Source organism: Oryctolagus cuniculus, chromosome 5, assembly GCF_051225735.1.
Source record: "Oryctolagus cuniculus isolate XC-2025 breed Fujian yellow rabbit chromosome 5, ASM5122573v1, whole genome shotgun sequence".
Taxonomy (NCBI): Eukaryota; Metazoa; Chordata; class Mammalia; order Lagomorpha; family Leporidae; genus Oryctolagus; species Oryctolagus cuniculus.
The window spans coordinates 94534026-94551472 of NC_142871.1; the positions used below are offsets into that span (position 1 = coordinate 94534026).

The window sequence follows — 17447 nt, forward strand, 5'->3', positions numbered from 1 at the left end:
AAACCAAGTAGAATATTTCATACAACTAATCAGTACTTTCAAAAGGACATTATAACCATATTGATTTTATGACATTGAAAGACATGAGGTTTACAAATTTTAAAAATATTTCTCCTTCTATATGAATTATCTCTAAGATGACAAACAATGATATATGTGCAATATGTAAGAAAAAAGTCTTAAAAATTGCATTTACAGCCATATCTTTTGAACACTTTGTGTTGATAAAACAACAGAATTTAATATCTCATTCATTACTATGGTACATGCCTTACATGGAAGTCTTTTATATTTTAAACATGTTTTTTGAGACAGACACATTAATGGTCCATTTTAGAGAAAAACAGATGTAGACTGTATTGAATGACATTATAAATACAGTTACATGGCAATAAGGAGGGCATTCTCAAGCTGACATTAATATAGAAATATGACTCATAATATTATATATACATTTAAGACAAACAATTAACTTGAATTAATGATCATGTTTAGAGATAAATTTTAAAATCTTATTTAAAATATTCTTGAAATCTTCTATGTGAAAGTTCTCCATACATTCAATTTTAGTATGCTTCTATTATTTGGTGAATTTCTAAGGAAGTGCATTATTTTCAACAACTTCAACCTCTGCTGAGTTTAAAAGAATGCCCACTCTCCATAAATAAAAGGTAAATAAAGGAAATGTATCAGAGAGTTGGAAAATAATTTCATCATGCTTCTGTAGAAATTTCTTGATTTCTTGTTCATTATGCCCTGTACTTGAGGTGTTCTCTTCTTCAATTTTCTTTTGAAGAAGCTGCTCCAAAACCCAGAATAAGGAGAAAATATTTTCATAGCGTGTCACATCATAACTTGCTTGTGCCTATAAATAAACAACAAACTTCTTTTTAAAAAGTTGGGTATAGAGTATCTCAGAAAAATGCTTAACAAAGACACTACATTTTCAAACAGAAATAAAGCTTTTAAAATCTTTTATTTTTGTGTAGTATCTGTCTTTTTGTCCCTTTGATTAGTAGAGTTGGGAAGAACAAAGAACAAAATACCGTTTTCAAGAACAATATTTGTAGATGACTTTATTTTCTCAATGATTCATAAAGCTCCAAATCATTTCTCTATAATCTTTAAATATAAGCTGAGCATTCCCTAACATAAAATAAAAATAGAAATCCATAATGATCCAAAATCTAAAATCTATAAGCATTGACAGGTGTGTCCCAAGTGGGATATTCCACACTTGACCTCATGTGATTTCATAGTCAAAATGTAGGCACACTAAAAATACTATATAAAATGTCGTCTGATTATTCACATTAAAAGCATAAATTAATTTAGTGTGTGGATTTGGGTCATCCTTGAAATATCCCATTATGTATACACAAATGTCCCAAAATCTGAAAAAAAAAATTCGATATCCAAAGTACTTCAGATCAACTGGTAATTCATTACTCAGAGAAATCTGCGATTACTTGGCAGAGTCATACATATGTCAATGTTGAGTGCTGTTCTGGCCTCAGAATCAGCCCTAAAGGCATTCCGATCTGGCTGAAAAGCCCATGAGAGTATTCCAGGCATGGAAAGCCAAGACACTCTGGCAAAAAAAAAAAAAAAAAAAAACCTAAATGAAAGATCTCTGTGAGTGAGATCCCAGTGGAAAGAACAGGTCTTCAAAGAAGGAGGTACCTTTCTCTGAAGAGAAGAGAGAACCTCCACTTTGACTATGACCTTGTCTAAACAAGATAAGAGTCAGAGAACTCAAGGGGCTTCCATAGCCTTGGAAACTCATGACTGGAGCATAGGGAGATTACTGAGGCCATAAACAAGAGTGTCAATTTGTAATGTCAACAACAAGAGTCACTGCGCACTCGCTCCTCATGTAGGATCTCTGTCCTTAGCGTGCTGTACATTGAGACTTAATGCTATAACGAGTACTCAAACAATATATTCCACTTTGTGTTTCTATGGGGGTGCAAACTGTTGAAAGCTTTACTTAATGTATACTAAACTGATCTTCTGTAAAAAAAAAAAAAAAAAAAAAAAGAAGAAGAAGAAATTATCAATTCCCAACTTGACTCTCACTGGGATTAAACATGACAATAGGTCTGATCTGATTTCATCATCATTTAAAAAATCATCTATTATTTTTCACTTTATGTTTCTGTGTGGAGCAAACTGTTGAAATCCTTACTTAATGTATGCTAAACTGATCTTCTGTATATAAAGAGAATCAAAAATGAATCTTGATGTGAATGGAAGGGGAGAGGGAGTGGATAAGGGGAGGGTTGCGGGTTGGAGAGACGTTATGGGGGGGAAGCCATTGTAATCCATAAGCTGTACTTTGGAAATTTATATTCATTAAATAAAAGTTAAAAAAAATGTTGAGTGCTGGTGCTGAATTTAACATTTTGCCAAAGATTTCCAACGTATGAAACTCTTGCTAATAATACAAGGATCTTTAGGATTTTAAAATTCAGTCTGAGACCAAGTAGGGTTGTGATCTGTAAGCAACAAGATGTGTTCTCATTCTTAAGTCTATAAGTTACGGAAGAATACTATTAGACTTTATTGAATCAGATACATGGACATAATAAGAAATGGTTAGATATGAGGCACATTATGCAGCCATGAAAAAGAAACAAATCTGATATGTGCAGCAAAATGGATGGAACTGCAGGACATCATGTTAAGTTAATGAATTCAATCACTGAAAGACAAATATTTTATATGTGGGAGGTCAAAAAAACAAATAAAACCAAACTCAGTCTGAACACACTAAACTGACTACTAGAGTAGAGGCTGTGAGGATGGAAGGAATGGAGGGAATTGAGATAAAAACTAGGAGAAGCTGGGCATGGCTCATTAATTGTGACAAATATATTAAAATGTGGGGAGCTTGACGCGTGGCATATGGAAACTTGGTTTACTATAAAATTTGTTTAATAAACGTAAAACTATCCTGAAATAGAAAGTTTTAAAAAGTAGATGACAAACATAACATGAAAGAATATTAGAATTTGTATAAAAATAGAAGGAGGAGAGAACCTCCACTTTGACTATGACCTTGTCTAAACAAGATAAGAGTCGGAGAACTCAGAGGGCTTCCATAGCCTTGGAAACTCATGACTGGAGCATAGGGAGATTACTGATGCCATAGACAGGAGTGTCAATTGGTAAAGTCAACAACAGGAGTCACTGTGCACTTACTCCTCATGTAGGATCTCTGTCCTTAATGTGCTGTGCATTGAGATTTAATGCTATAACGAGTACTCAAACAATATATTTCACTTTGTGTTTCTATGGGGGTGCAAACTGTTGAAAGCTTTACTTAATGCATACTAAACTGATCCTCTGTAAAAAAAAAAAAAAAAAAAAGAAATTATCAACTCCCAACTTGACTCTCACTGGGATTAAACATGACAATAGGTCTGATCTGATTTCATCATCATTTAAAAAAAATCATCTATTATTTTTCACTTTATGTTTCTGTGTGGGAGCAAACTGTTGAAATCCTTACTTAATGTATACTAAGCTGATCTTCTGTATATTAAAATAATCAAAAATGAATCTTGATGTGAATGGAAGGGGAGAGGGAGTGGGAAAGGGGAGGGTTGTGGGTGGGAGGGATGGTATGGGGGGGAAGCCATTGTAATCCATAAATCGTACTTTGGAAATTTATATTCATTAAATAAATGTTAAAAAAATAGAAGTAGGCTTTATCATTTACTGAATCAGAAATTTTTTAGAAGCCTTACGAAGTTAGTAGACTACTTATTGCCATTTTATCATCATAAAAACTGAGCCTCGGGAAGCAGTGTCTAGAACATCAAGTTTCCATATTGTGGGTGATCCCATGAGGCTGCCTGCCCTGCACATGCAGGAGGTTGAGAGGGCATGGCATGCCAGTCTTCCCAGGAGGGAACCGGCAGCCTGGCTGCTGGCAGGCAGTGGAAGCTCCAGGCACATTTCTCCCCATCCCCACCTGTGGGGAGCAATCCGGACTAAGACTTATTCTATGCATCTGCTCTCCCACAATATGGCGCTGGGAGAGAAGTAAACAGCTTCCGCACAGCTGCCTCCAGTTCAACTAATAAATTGTAGGACTTGCTCCTGATTGGAGAGCAGCGTACTCGGCGTGTGGGCAGCCGAGTTAGGATTGGCAGAGGACTATAAAGGAGGAGAGAGACGGCATGCACCAGGAACATCTATGGGGAACATCTAGCTGAAGGAACACCCGTGCAGCCCCCGAGAAAGCCGGCCGGCGGTGTGCCGCTCCCCTGCGGAAGTGGGGAATGTGGCCAGGGGGAACTGCCCTTCCACGGAGGTGGAAGGGATAGTAGCCAACCCGGGAAGAACCAGCAGCAAACCCGGGGAGGGCCGAGCAGACGAGAGAACAGCACAGGGTCCTGTGTTGCTCCTCCACGAAGAGGGGGAGCGACATAATGGTGCCGTGACTCGGATAGGAAACCTAGCTTGGATAGGAAACCTAGGACAGATAGCAAACTTAGGAGGGAAGAAACGGGAAGAACTGGGAAAATATCGGAGAGAGAAACTAGCAAACAGCCTAGGGAAATTACCGGAGAGAGAGACTAGCAAACAGCCTAGGGAAAAGCCGGACGAAAAGGGTGCCGGAAGAAGCTATTGAAAGCCTAGGCATAGACTCGGATACGGACTACGGGGGGAAGCTGGGAGAAATCTCTAAGGTCGAAAGCGAAAGTGAAAGCTAGAACAAACAGATTCGGACGCGGACTGTGGGGAGAGGCCAGGAGAAATGAGGGAGGAATATTGTTGGAGGAAAGCTTGGGGAAACATACCGGGTAGAGAAGAATGTTAGGGAAAATGAAGCCGCGAGTGCAGTCCAAGGCGGACACGAAAGCCACTTTGGGATTCTCAAGTTAGCCTGGGAATAGGGGGCGAAAAGTTGAAACCAGAAGCTGAGACGTAAGCCAGGTTGGGATCCGTCTGATTAGCCCGGGGAGCAAAGGACGGGAAGCCAAATCGTGGGGCGGAGACGTACGCTGGGTTGAATTCGCCAGGCTAGCCCGGGGAACTTGGATTGAATGCTAGTGGTGGAGACGCAAGCTACGCTGTGTGACTCGCGGAAGCCGCCGCGTGCAGAGAGAGCACGGGGCGTGAATAGATAGGGAACGGGGCTGGCGTAGGCCGTGGTTCAGACGCGAAAGGGTTAAGCGTGGAGACCGCGGAGCGCGCGAAGCTGAGCCGCGCAAAGCCAGGAAGCTGCGCAGATGAGAGAGGCAGCGCGCGGGCTGAAGCGGCGCAGAGCCGGGAACCCGCCGGCGGGGCGAGGTGCCGGAAAGCCGCAGGGATAAGAGAAACAGAAGTTTTAGAAGTAAAGTGAGAAAAATAGGAATGCTGGAAGATAGAAGTAAAATGGGAGAAATAGGAATGCCCGGAGATAGAGAAATAGAGAAATAAAAAGGCCTCCCTACAACACTGCAATGTGAGAGCTTGGATTCGGTCTGCCTAATCAAGTGAGGCGATGAGCACCTGCGGGCAGCTAGCAGCTTATGCGCCGCAGGTCACCGAAGACAGGCACGAATTAACATCAGTAAGGCTTCCCCACAATACAACAATATTAAGCTTGGATTCGGTCTGCCTGATTTAAGGCGGTAAGCGCCAGCAAGCAGCTCGACCAGAGTATGAGCTGCAGGTCACCGAAGATAGGCACGAACCAACACTAATAAGTCTCCCCCACAATAAGGCAATGAGAAGGCTTGGATTCGGTTTGCCTGATAGGTCTTGTAAGTCCCCTGCAGGCAGAGCAGAGCATGCGCTGCAGGGCACCGAACACAGGCACGCATCAGCGCCTAAAAACCTCCTCACAACATGGCGAAGAGAGGACCCGGATTCGGTTTTCCTGATTGATAGGACTTGTAAGAGCCTGTGGCAACTCTAGCAAGTAGAGCAGAGTGTGTGCCGTGGGACACCGAAGACAGGCGCGTATCAACGCCAAAAATAAAAAGAAAGGGGGATCTGTGGGGAGCAATCCGGACTAAGACTTATTCTATGCATCTGCTCTCCCACAATATGGCGCTGGGAGAGAAGTAAACAGCTTCCGCACAGCTGCCTCCAGTTCAACTAATAAATTGTAGGACTTGCTCCTGATTGGAGAGCAGCGTACTCGGCGTGTGGGCAGCCGAGTTAGGATTGGCAGAGGACTATAAAGGAGGAGAGAGACGGCATGCACCAGGAACATCTATGGGGAACATCTAGCTGAAGGAACACCCGTGCAGCCCCCGAGAAAGCCGGCCGGCGGTGTGCCGCTCCCCTGCGGAAGTGGGGAATGTGGCCAGGGGGAACTGCCCTTCCACGGAGGTGGAAGGGATAGTAGCCAACCCGGGAAGAACCAGCAGCAAACCCGGGGAGGGCCGAGCAGACGAGAGAACAGCACAGGGTCCTGTGTTGCTCCTCCACGAAGAGGGGGAGCGACACCCACCTTCTTCCAATCAGGTAAACTGTTCCCAGGTGTGCCCCAGACACTCCTGGAAAGCTATCCTAGCTATGTGACCTTCAAGCTGATTGGAGAGGCATATTGGCGCCAGTGTTGGTTCTGTCCTATAGAGTTAGTGTTCCCTGGAGTTCGTTATGCCCCTTCTGCCTGCCCTTTAAAAGCATATATTGTTGTGAATAAAGAGGGACATGTTCACTAAAGCCTGTCTCTGGTGCTTCTTGTGGAAGAACATTGTTGCCCCACTCTCCCCAACCATATCCTAACCAGGCCCTTTTTTCTTGTAGAATTCGCTCAAGTTTATTATAAAGTATAAAAGAAAGAAATGTGTTGAAAACATTTATCAAAATCTATTTATTGTAGTAAGACAAAAATGGAGGAATGTTCTTATACAAGCAGAGGAACTTCAACAAGTTGGCACAGTAAACAGAGCCAAGTATATAAACAGATAACTGAAATACATAAATACTTTCCTTCAAGGCTTGTAGTAAGAACTACCTCTCTGAGACATGTCCTAATGTCCCTCTACTCCTCACCTGAGAAGCAGCCACTAATATGCTGCTTCAGGAACTGAGTCACAACCTCTCCCAACTCCGTGTTTACTCCAACCTCTCAAATTGTTGTCACTAATGAGTATTCAAACTCTGGATGTGGACTCTACGGCTGCACAATACCAATCCACAAATAAACACTGGAGCTATCTCTATTCAAAGACAGTTCTCCCTGGAGACATGGTCTTTCTAATCATGCCTGGACTCTGGAAATCAACTGACCTGTCACAGAGAGTAAGGGTCTATCTTGATCCTGGAACTACTGTAACTCTAAGCATATCTGTCTCAACTTCCCCACTGTTTCACAAGAACCAGTGCTCCGCAAACTATTAGTAACACAGTACTAGGTATACCTGAGCCCCAGGCACCAGTGCCTTTACTACCATTACTACTCTGTATACCACAACCATAGCGCCCCCATACGTTCCTGTGTTTCAGGCCTCCACTTCTCTTATCAGATAATGGTACCACAGCCACCACAAAGGCCCCAAAGACCAAACGTAATGTCAAAGGTATTGCCTCTGCCATAACTTCCTTGGTGGGATAAGAAGAAATTAGAACTCTAGCATTTATAAACATAACAATTCTAAACACGACAGCATAATGTGGTTTTGGCTGCCGAGGTTCTTTACATTTTTCATCAACATTAATATCAGCTGACAGACTCAAACAGGTACTAGAGAGCTATACCTCACTGATGACAGAAATTCTGCAAGCTACTCAGCAAGCATCCTTGTACATATCTGCCACTTCAAAGAGGTAAGTCTCTGCATACCAAAAGTAGCCTATGAAGTCTGGAAGAAGCTCAATCAAATGGACAAAAATCCATGTAAATAAGAGAAAACATGAAAAACCAAGAGATATGAAATTCCAAAAATCATTATAATATCTCAATAGCTGACTCCATAGGAAGGAAGGTATATGAACTTCTTGACAATTATTTAAAAAGCAATTCTTTTAAGAGTTCAGTGGACCTAAAAAATACAGAAAAACAATTCAACAAAATCAGCTAAATAATATATATACAATATGACAAATTTAGCAAATATGCTGAAATTTATTTTAAAAGGCAAAGAAAAGTTCTGGAAATGAAAATTTAATGAATGAAATGAAAAATGCAGCTGATAGTGTCAACAGAATTCTTCAAATGAGAATACAGGTTAAATGAAAACATACAGATACATTTTTAAAAGGAAAAATGAATGAAAAAGCATATAATATGGGATAGCATCAAAGGAGCAAGTATTCTAACTGTATTTAAAGAACAAAGAGAGAATGAGCAACAGAGGGTCAAGGAATTTTATTTAAACAAATAGTTGAAATTTTCTCAAAGCCAAGTAAAGGTAACTCAAAGGTCTCCAGTCATTTTCAATCCAGATAAGGTGGTACCAAGACATATTATAAGTGAATGGCCAAAAATCAAATGAAAAAAAGAATAGACTGAAAGCAGCAGACAACAGATTATCACATACCCAGGAGTCCAATAAAAGTGATTTCTCATTAGAATTCTTATAGGCCAGGAAACAGAAGGGTGATATATTCAAAATAATGAATGCGAAAAAAAACCTTCTAATTAAGAATGTTTTACCTGAAAAAGCTATCTTTTAAAAATGAAAAGAGACAAGGATTTTCTTAGATAAACAGAATCTGACAGAGTTCATCATCACCAGAATTTTCTTACAGTAACTATTAAAGGGAATTTTTTGAGTTGAAAGGAAATAATGTTATTTAGCGTGCTGGCACTGTGCCGCAGCGGGTTAATGCCTTGGCCTGAAGTACCGGCATTCCATATGGGTGCTGGTTTGATACCTGGCTGCTCCACTTCCAATCCAGGTTTCTGCTGTGGCCTGGGATAGCAGTAGAAGATGGCCGAAGTACTTGGGTCCCTGCATCTGCATGGGAGACCTGGAAGAAACTCCTGGCTCTTGCTTTTGGATCAGCACAGCTCCAGACGTTGCGGCCAATTGGGGAGTGAACCATCGGATGGAAGACCTCAATCTCTTTCTCTCTCTCTCTCTCTCTCTCTCTCTCTCTTTCTCTCTCTCTCTCTTTCTCTCTCTTTCTCTCTGGCTCTCCTCTCTCTGTGTAACGTTGACTTTTAAATAAATAAATAAATCAACAAAAACAAAAAAACAAAAAAAAAAAACAACTCTTAAATTTATGAAAAGAAAAAAGAACGTTATTTAGTAACATAACAAACACTACAGTGTAAACTCATTGGTAAAACGTTCTCGCTAAAATTCCAAATATTAGGGGCCAGAGCTGTGGCACAATAGTTAAAAGCATCACCTGCAGTTCCGGTATCCCATATGGACACTGGTTCGCTTCCCAGCTGCTCCACTTCTGATCCAGCTCTCTGCTATGGCCTGGGAAAACAGCAGATGGCCCAAGTCCATGGGACCCTGCACCCACATGGGAGACCCAGGAAGAAGCTCCTGGCTTTATATCAGCTCATCTCCAGGTGTTGTGGCCAACTGGGGAGTGAACCAGTGGATGGCAGACCTCTCTGTCTTTCTCTGCCTCTGCCTCTCTGTAGCTCTGCTTTTCAAAAAAAAAAAAAAATCTTAAAAAAAATAGGAATATTCAAATACTGTAAATATGGCCCATAAAGCACTTCTATCTTTAATATGAATATTAAAAGGTAAATAGTCAAATAATAACAGTTACAATAACTTGTTAAGGGATATATCATGAAAAAAGATGTAAACTGTGACATCAAACATAAAATGTGGGGATGTTGTAAAATGTGCAATTTTTTATATGACCAAGTTTACAGTTATCTGAAAATAGGAGCATAATTATAAGAGGCTTTATGTAAACTTAATTTTTGGTAGCCATAAAGCAAAATCTGTAGAGATATACAATAGATAAAAAATAAGAAATCAAAGCACATCACTGGGGAAAACATCTAATCACAAAAGGAGACAGCAATAGAGAAAGAACAGAACAAAGTAACTATAAACAACAGAGACTGTGTTAAGTCCTTACCTATCAATATCACAGTGTTAAATCCTTACTTGTTAATAATACCTTAAATGTAAATTGATTAAATTATCCATCCACAAGATACAGTGTTACTGAATGGATTATATATATATATATATATATATGTACTATATATATAGATAGTCTCCAACAGACATCAACTTTAAGCACATTTATATACTGTAACTACAGTAACGGAGAAAGATACTCCATGAAAACTATAACCAAAGGACAGAAAGAGTAGCTATACTTAATTCAAACAAAATAGACTTCAAGTCAATGACTATAAAATAAGACAGAAAAGACAATTAAATAATGGGAAAGGGTGTCAATTAACAAAGGTATGTAACAATTATAAAAATATATGCATGCAACTTTGGAGGGCCTAAATATATACAGAAAATATTAGTAGAACTAAAGAGATACACTAATATAAAAGGACATTAAATAGTCCGCAGAAAATGGAATTAAAAGATAAAATTTAAAATATAAACTTTATATCTCAACACATATTTCACCAGGTTCAAGACACTTGTGTAAGAAATAGCAAAATTTTTAGGCTATCCCGAAGAACTGAGGATTCTGATAATTTAATCAACTCAATGTATTTTTTTACATTATTAACTGAAGAAAAATGTATACCCTTTAAAGAAATTTTAAAATTAATGAAAAATAAAAGAAGTTAGAAGGAACAAAATCAGAACTGTTAGGTGGATGCCTAAAATAATTTCCCATTGGAATTCTTACAAGAATTCCCCATGTTTGACAAGGGCAATAAGTAGGAACACAATCATGGTGGAGAAGTAGTCACTGGTGAATCTTTCCCTGGGCACTTTTTTGGTAAAGCTTTGGCTAACTTTCTCAAAGTATTCTCATAATAAGCATGTGTGTCATTCTTTGTCCCTCCATAGAGTCAACAAGCAAAATGCCTTGATCTTTCCAAGGATTTGTTGCCTTGACATGAGGTCTTTAATGGTTCACTTTTGCTCTGACAGGACCACTTCTACCTCTTGGCAGCCATGTCTTTGTGTTTTGTCTTCAGGATCATACTGGCAAAATTACCTCCTGTTATAATTGTTCTGAGAAATGATTTAGGATTTGATCCCACTTATTGAAAAATTTCCATTGAAAGCTCTACTCTCCCCCTACAGCATATGTGGAGTTGAAATTTGTTCCACTTCATTTTTCAGTCAGAATATTGTAATTTGAACTAACTGATATGTTCATGCTATTGTCTACTGTTTCAATTATTAGTCACTTGTCCTCTTCAATTAGACTTGTGAGTAGAAAAATCCTTTATAAAAATTGTATGAAACTGCAAAAGACCTTGAATGGCCAAAGTAATGTTGAACAAAAGAAAAATGGAGGCATCCTACTACCTGATTTCTTCTATGAAGGTATAATAGACAAAACAGCAATGTATTAACTTCAAAACACACATCAACCAGTGGAAAGGGATAGATGACAAAGAAATAGACACAAGCATCTAGGTTTAACTGAGTGCCACAAATATGCAAACAACACGCAATGTAAATAATATATAATGCTTTCAATAAATGGTGTTTGGAAAACTACGTATCCACATGTAGAATGAAATTAAGCCCAACATCACACACCATTTATTAAAATCAATACAAAGCAGATTAAAGACTTAAATATAAGTCCGGAAAGCACAAAACTACTAGAAGAAAATATACGGCAAAAGCTCTTTGACAGTAGTTTGTACAATGATTTTTTTTTAAAGCACAGACCAGAAAAAAAAAAAAAAAACTAGTCAAATGGCTTTATATATAACTAAAATTCTTCTGCAAAAACATGTTAAAATTCACTAGTGAAGAGATATTCTCTGGAATGAGAAAATATTTTCAAGCCACAGGCCTGATAAGGTACTAACATTCAAAATATAAAGAAACAAACATGCATCAATAAGAAGAAATACTTCAAATTGAAAATGCACAAAGGACCTAAGTATTCATTTGTGAATAAAAGACATAAAAATGGACAATAAGTTTAAGAAAAATGTTCACCATCAACAAGCATCACAGCAATGCCATCAAAAATTGCGATGAGACATCACCTGGCATCTGACAAGCTGGTTACTGTGGAAAAACAACAGGAGAACAGTGTTGGCTGAGTGTGTGGATAAAGGGGCATCCTTGTACACACTTGTTGGGAATATACATTAGTTTTGCCACTATGAAAAAACATCTGAAGGTTCTTCAAAATATTAAATGTAAACTAGCACATGAATCAGCAGCCCCATACTATTGAATATATGTCCAGAGAAAATTAAATCTGTATGTCACAGAGATACCTATGTTTATTTCAGCGTTATTTGCTATAGCTGAGAGAAGTAACCTGTATGTCTATCAATGGATGAAAATATTTAAATAGTGTGGTACCTATAAACAATGGAATACTTTCCAGCCTTTAAAAATAAGGAAAATCTATCATTTGCAGAAACATGAATGAACCTAGAGGATATTAAATTAAGTGAAATAATTCAGGCACAGAAAGACAAATACCATATGATCTCACTGAAACAGTGAAAACACTGGTTACTAGAGGCTATGGGCTGGGAGAATTGGAGAGACGCTGGGAGTGGACACAAAATTTCAGTTGGACAAGAGGAGTAAGTACAGACATCTATTGTACACTATGGTATCTACAGTTAATAACATTATGTTGTATAGTTTAAAATTGTTAACATAGTAGATCATATGTTCTCAAAATAAGAAAATGACAAGTATGAAATGTGACACACATGTTAATTGGCTTCCACAATGAACACTTATATCAAAACCTTATATAGTACACCAAAATATATACAATTTTTTTCAATTCAAAAAATATAAAGGAATGGTGGAAGTAGGGATAATATAGAATCAGCTCTCCTTTTGTATATGTATTAATTCTCTTTAATTATGTGATTAAGGCTCCAAATGGCGGAATAGGGAGGGAGCTCACTGATAGTCCAGGAAAATATAGTTCAATAAAAGTGGAGATACTGGAGTCTCAGGGAAGAGTTAGACAAAAAAATTACAGAGGGAACTCTTCTGGAATTAGAGGGACATGGTGGATCTACGTGTAGGACATGGGTGCCCATGGCTCGGGAGCCCAGCTGCCGAGCATCTTTTCCTCTGCACCAGTGCTGGAAACAGAGGTGAGGTGATACTGCAGTAGCCTGAGACACTGGTGGCAAGCGGCAGGAAGAGCCTAGAGGGAACGAGTCTTGAATCCCCGTGGAGGAAAGTACACCAGCCTAACTAGAGGAGAGAAAAAAACAAAAGGGACGGTACGGACACGATTCTCTGTCCACACACCTTACAAAGGAGTGTGAGACAACAGAGCAGGCACCATTTTGGACATATGTAATATCTGTGCCAGCTCAAGGCTGCGCCCACCCTCAGCCAAATAGAAAAACCTGACTCTGGTGGGGATGAATAACAGGAGACTAAGACCTAGTGAATGTGTGGAGCTTATGAACTGGGACTGTGAAAAAAAAAAAAAAAAAACAACTGAGGGTATGTTGAAGAACTCACAGTGTGGCTGAGACGTGAGTAGTCTCAGTGGGAGGCACCACTAACTCGGGCAGGCTTGGCTACCTGGTGAGAGAAATTACAGGGGAATCTGAGCTTACACTGAGGACTGCACAGATCATTTGAGTGGTCCTTGGGAAAGAGCAGGTGAATGTTATACCAACTAGGGCTAGTGCTTAGGCACTGATTGCTATCAAGGAGAAGAGCTCATCTTAGCAGAATTACTTCTCTTCTGAATAAAAAAAAAGAGAGAGAGAGAGAAGATTTACCATGCCAAACCAGCTTTGGCACACCCTTAACCCTAAAGAACTGAATAGAGCTCTCTGGCCACACACAACACAGCCTCCTAGAGATTCCCCAAAAGCAGAAAGTCCACTTAATCCAGAGTCATAGTATAACAAGAAAAGTCACCACAGCAAGGAAAAAAAAAAGAAGAAGAAACCAAAGAATATCTCCACATGCCAAACAACAAACACAGAAACCGAGAAACTAAGAACTAGGAAGACACCATGATGCTCCCAAATGAACATGACACTCGAATACAAGATTATGAAGATGATGAAACAGAAGAAATGCAAGATATGATTTCAAAAAATTTATGATAAGAACATTTAGAAGTTATCAAAAATAAATTCATTAAGTACGGAAATCCATACAGGACAGGACAGAAAATCTTCTCCTGAAAATGAAGTCTTAAGGAGGAGTCAAAATGAAATGAGGAATTTAGTAGAACATGAAATTGAGATATTGAAGAGAAAGCAAACTGAAATGAAGAATTCAATAGAACAAATGACAAACACATTTGAGAGCCTTAGGAACAGAATCAGTGAGTTAGAATAGAGAATATCAGACTGAGAGGACAGAGTACAGGAAAGTATACATTCAAACCAAAGAAAAGAAGAGGAAATTAAAAATCTAAAAAATATTGTTGGGAATCTACAGAATACTATTAAAAAAAAAAACAAATATTCGGGTTCTAGGAGTTCCTGAAGGCATGGAGAGGGAGAAAGGATTAGAAGACCTTTTTAGTGAAATACTAGCAGAAAACTCCCCAGGTTTGGAGAAGGGCAGAGACATCCAAGTACAGGAAGCACATAGAACCCCCAATAAACATGACCAAAAGAGATCCTTGTCACGACACATTGTAATGAAACTCACCACAGTGAAACATAAAGAAAAGATCCTAAAATCTGCAAGACAGAAACGTCAGATTACTCTCAGAGGATCTCCAATCAGATTCACAGCAGACTTCTCATCAGAAAGCCTATAGGCCAGGAGGGATTGACCCAAGTACTAAGAGAAAAAAAAAAAAAACACCATCCCAGAATATTATATCCTACAAAGTACTCATTTGTGAAAGAAGGTGAAACAAAGACCTTTTATACCAAACAGAAATTGAAAGATTTGTCACCACCACTTGTCCAGCCCTGAAAAAGAGGCTTAAAAATGTATTACACAGAAACACAGAAACACGGCAATCAATACGAAAGAAGATAAAGGAAGAAAATCTCTCAGTAAAAGATCACAGGAAGTTCAAAGCATATATTAGAAATATCTTTGGGAAAATGGCAGGGCAGAGTCACTACTTATCAATAGTCACATTGAACGTTAATGGCCTGAACTGTCCAGTTAAAAGACACAGATTGGCTGATTGGGTTAAGGAACAAAATCCATCTATTTGTTGCTTACAAGAAACACATCTTTCCAACAAAGATGCATGCAGACTGAAAGTGAAAGGTAGGAAAAAGATATTCCATGCCAACAGAAACCAAAAAAGAGCTGGCATAGCCATCGTAATATCAGACAAAATAAACTTCAACACAAAAACTGTTAAGAGAGACAAAGAGGGGCACTATATAATGATTAAGGGTTCAATTCAACAGGAAGATGTAACTATTATAAACGTAAATGCACCTAATTACAGGGCACCAGGTTATTTAAAAGATATGTTAATGAACTTAAAGAGAGACTCAGACTGCAATCCAATAGTATTGGGGGACTTCAATAATCCACTTTCAGCAATAGACAGATCAACCAGACTGAAGATCAACAAGGAAACAGCAGATTTAATCGACACTACAGCCCAAATGCATCTAACAGATATCTAAAGAACTTTTATCCTACACTTAAAAAATTTACATTCTTCTCAGCAGTACATGGAACCTACTCTAGCATTGACCACATACTAGGCCATAAATCAAGTCTCAGCAAACTCAACAGTATTGAAAACATACCATGTATCTTCTCAGAACACAGTGAAATGAAGCTGGAAATTGGCAACTCTGGAATCACTAGAGCATATGCAAGCACGTGGACACTGAACAACATGCTACTGAATGGACACTGGGTCATAGAAGAAATCAAAAGAGAAATCAAAAACTTTCTTGAAGTAAATGAGGATAACAACACAACATATCAAAACTTATGGGATACAGCAAAAGCAGTGTTAAGAGGAAAGTTTATAGCAATAGGTGCCTATATCAAGAAATTGGAAAGGCACCAAACAAATGAGCTATCAATGAATCTCAAGGTCCTAGAAAAAATGATGAGAATTAAAAAATCTTAAAGAAAGAAATAGAAGAGGATACCAAACAACAGAAAAAATCTTCCATGCTCATTGATTGGAAGATTCAATATCATCAAAATGTCCATTCTCCCAAAAGCAATTTATAGATTCAATGCGATACCAATCAAAATACCAGATATTCTTAGGAGATCTGGAAAAATGATGCTGAAATTCATATGGAGACACAGGAGACCTCCAATAGCTAAAGCAATCTTGTTCAACAAAAACAAAACTTGAGGCATCACAATACCAGACTTCAGGACATACTACAGGGCAGTTATACTCAAAACAGCATGGTACTGGTACAGAAATAGATGTGTAGACCAATGTAACAGAATAGAAACACTAGAAATCAATCCAAACATCTACAGCCAACTTATATTTGATCAAGTATCTAAAACCAGTTCCTGCAGCAAGGACAGTCTCTTCAACAAATGGTGCTGGGAAAACTGGATTTCCATGTGCAGACACAATGAAACAAGACCCTGCCTTTCACCTTACACAAAAATCTGCTCAACATGGATTAAAGATCTAAATCTACGACCCAACACCATCAAATATTAGAAAACATTGGAGATACACTGCAAGATACAGGCACAGGCAAAGAGTTCTTGGAAAAGACCCTGAAGACACAGGCAATCAAAGCCAAAATTAAATATTGGGATTGCATCAAATTTAGAAGTTTCTGTACTGCAAAAGAAACAGTCAGGAGAGTGAAGAAGCAACCAACAGAATGGGAAAATATATTTGCAAACTATGCAACAGATAAAGGGTTGATAACCAGAATCTACAAAGAGATCAAGAAACTCCACAAAAACAAAACAAACAACGCACTTAAGAGATGGGCCAAGGACCTCAATAGACATTTTTCAAAAGAGGATATCCAAATGGCCAACAGACACGTGAAAAATGTTCAGGATTACTAGCCATCAGGGAAATGCAAATCAAAACCACAATGAGGTTTTACCTCAACCACGTTAGAAAGGCTCACATACAGATATCTACCAATAACAGATGCTGTTGAGGATGTTGGTAAAAAAGGGACACTAACCCACTGTTGGAGGGAATGCAAATTGGTTAAGCCAATATGGAAGTCAGTCTGGAGATTCCTCAGAAACCTGAATATGACCCTACCATACAACCCAGCCATCCCACTCCTAGGAATTTACCCAAATGAAATTAAATTGGCAAATAAAAGAGCTATCTGCACCTCAATGTTTATTGAAGCTCAATTCACAATAGCTAAGACCTGGAATCAACCTAAATGTCCATCAACAGCAGACTGGATAAAGAAATTATGGGATATGTATTCTACATAATACTATACAGCAGTCAAAAAA

The 17447-nt window shown here is 38.7% G+C and overlaps 1 protein-coding gene across 1 annotated transcript in view; it reads right to left on the minus strand.

The window, feature by feature from the left end:
• Positions 1-197: 197 nt before the first annotated feature.
• Positions 198-17447, minus strand: part of MEI4 (meiotic double-stranded break formation protein 4) — a 254801-nt gene continuing 237551 nt past the window's right edge. Inside the window, exon 5 of the mRNA XM_051854544.3 lies at positions 198-865. Coding sequence (XP_051710504.1) covers positions 596-865 — 270 coding nt within the window. The 3' untranslated portion in view covers positions 198-595. The remainder of the gene's footprint in view (positions 866-17447) is intronic.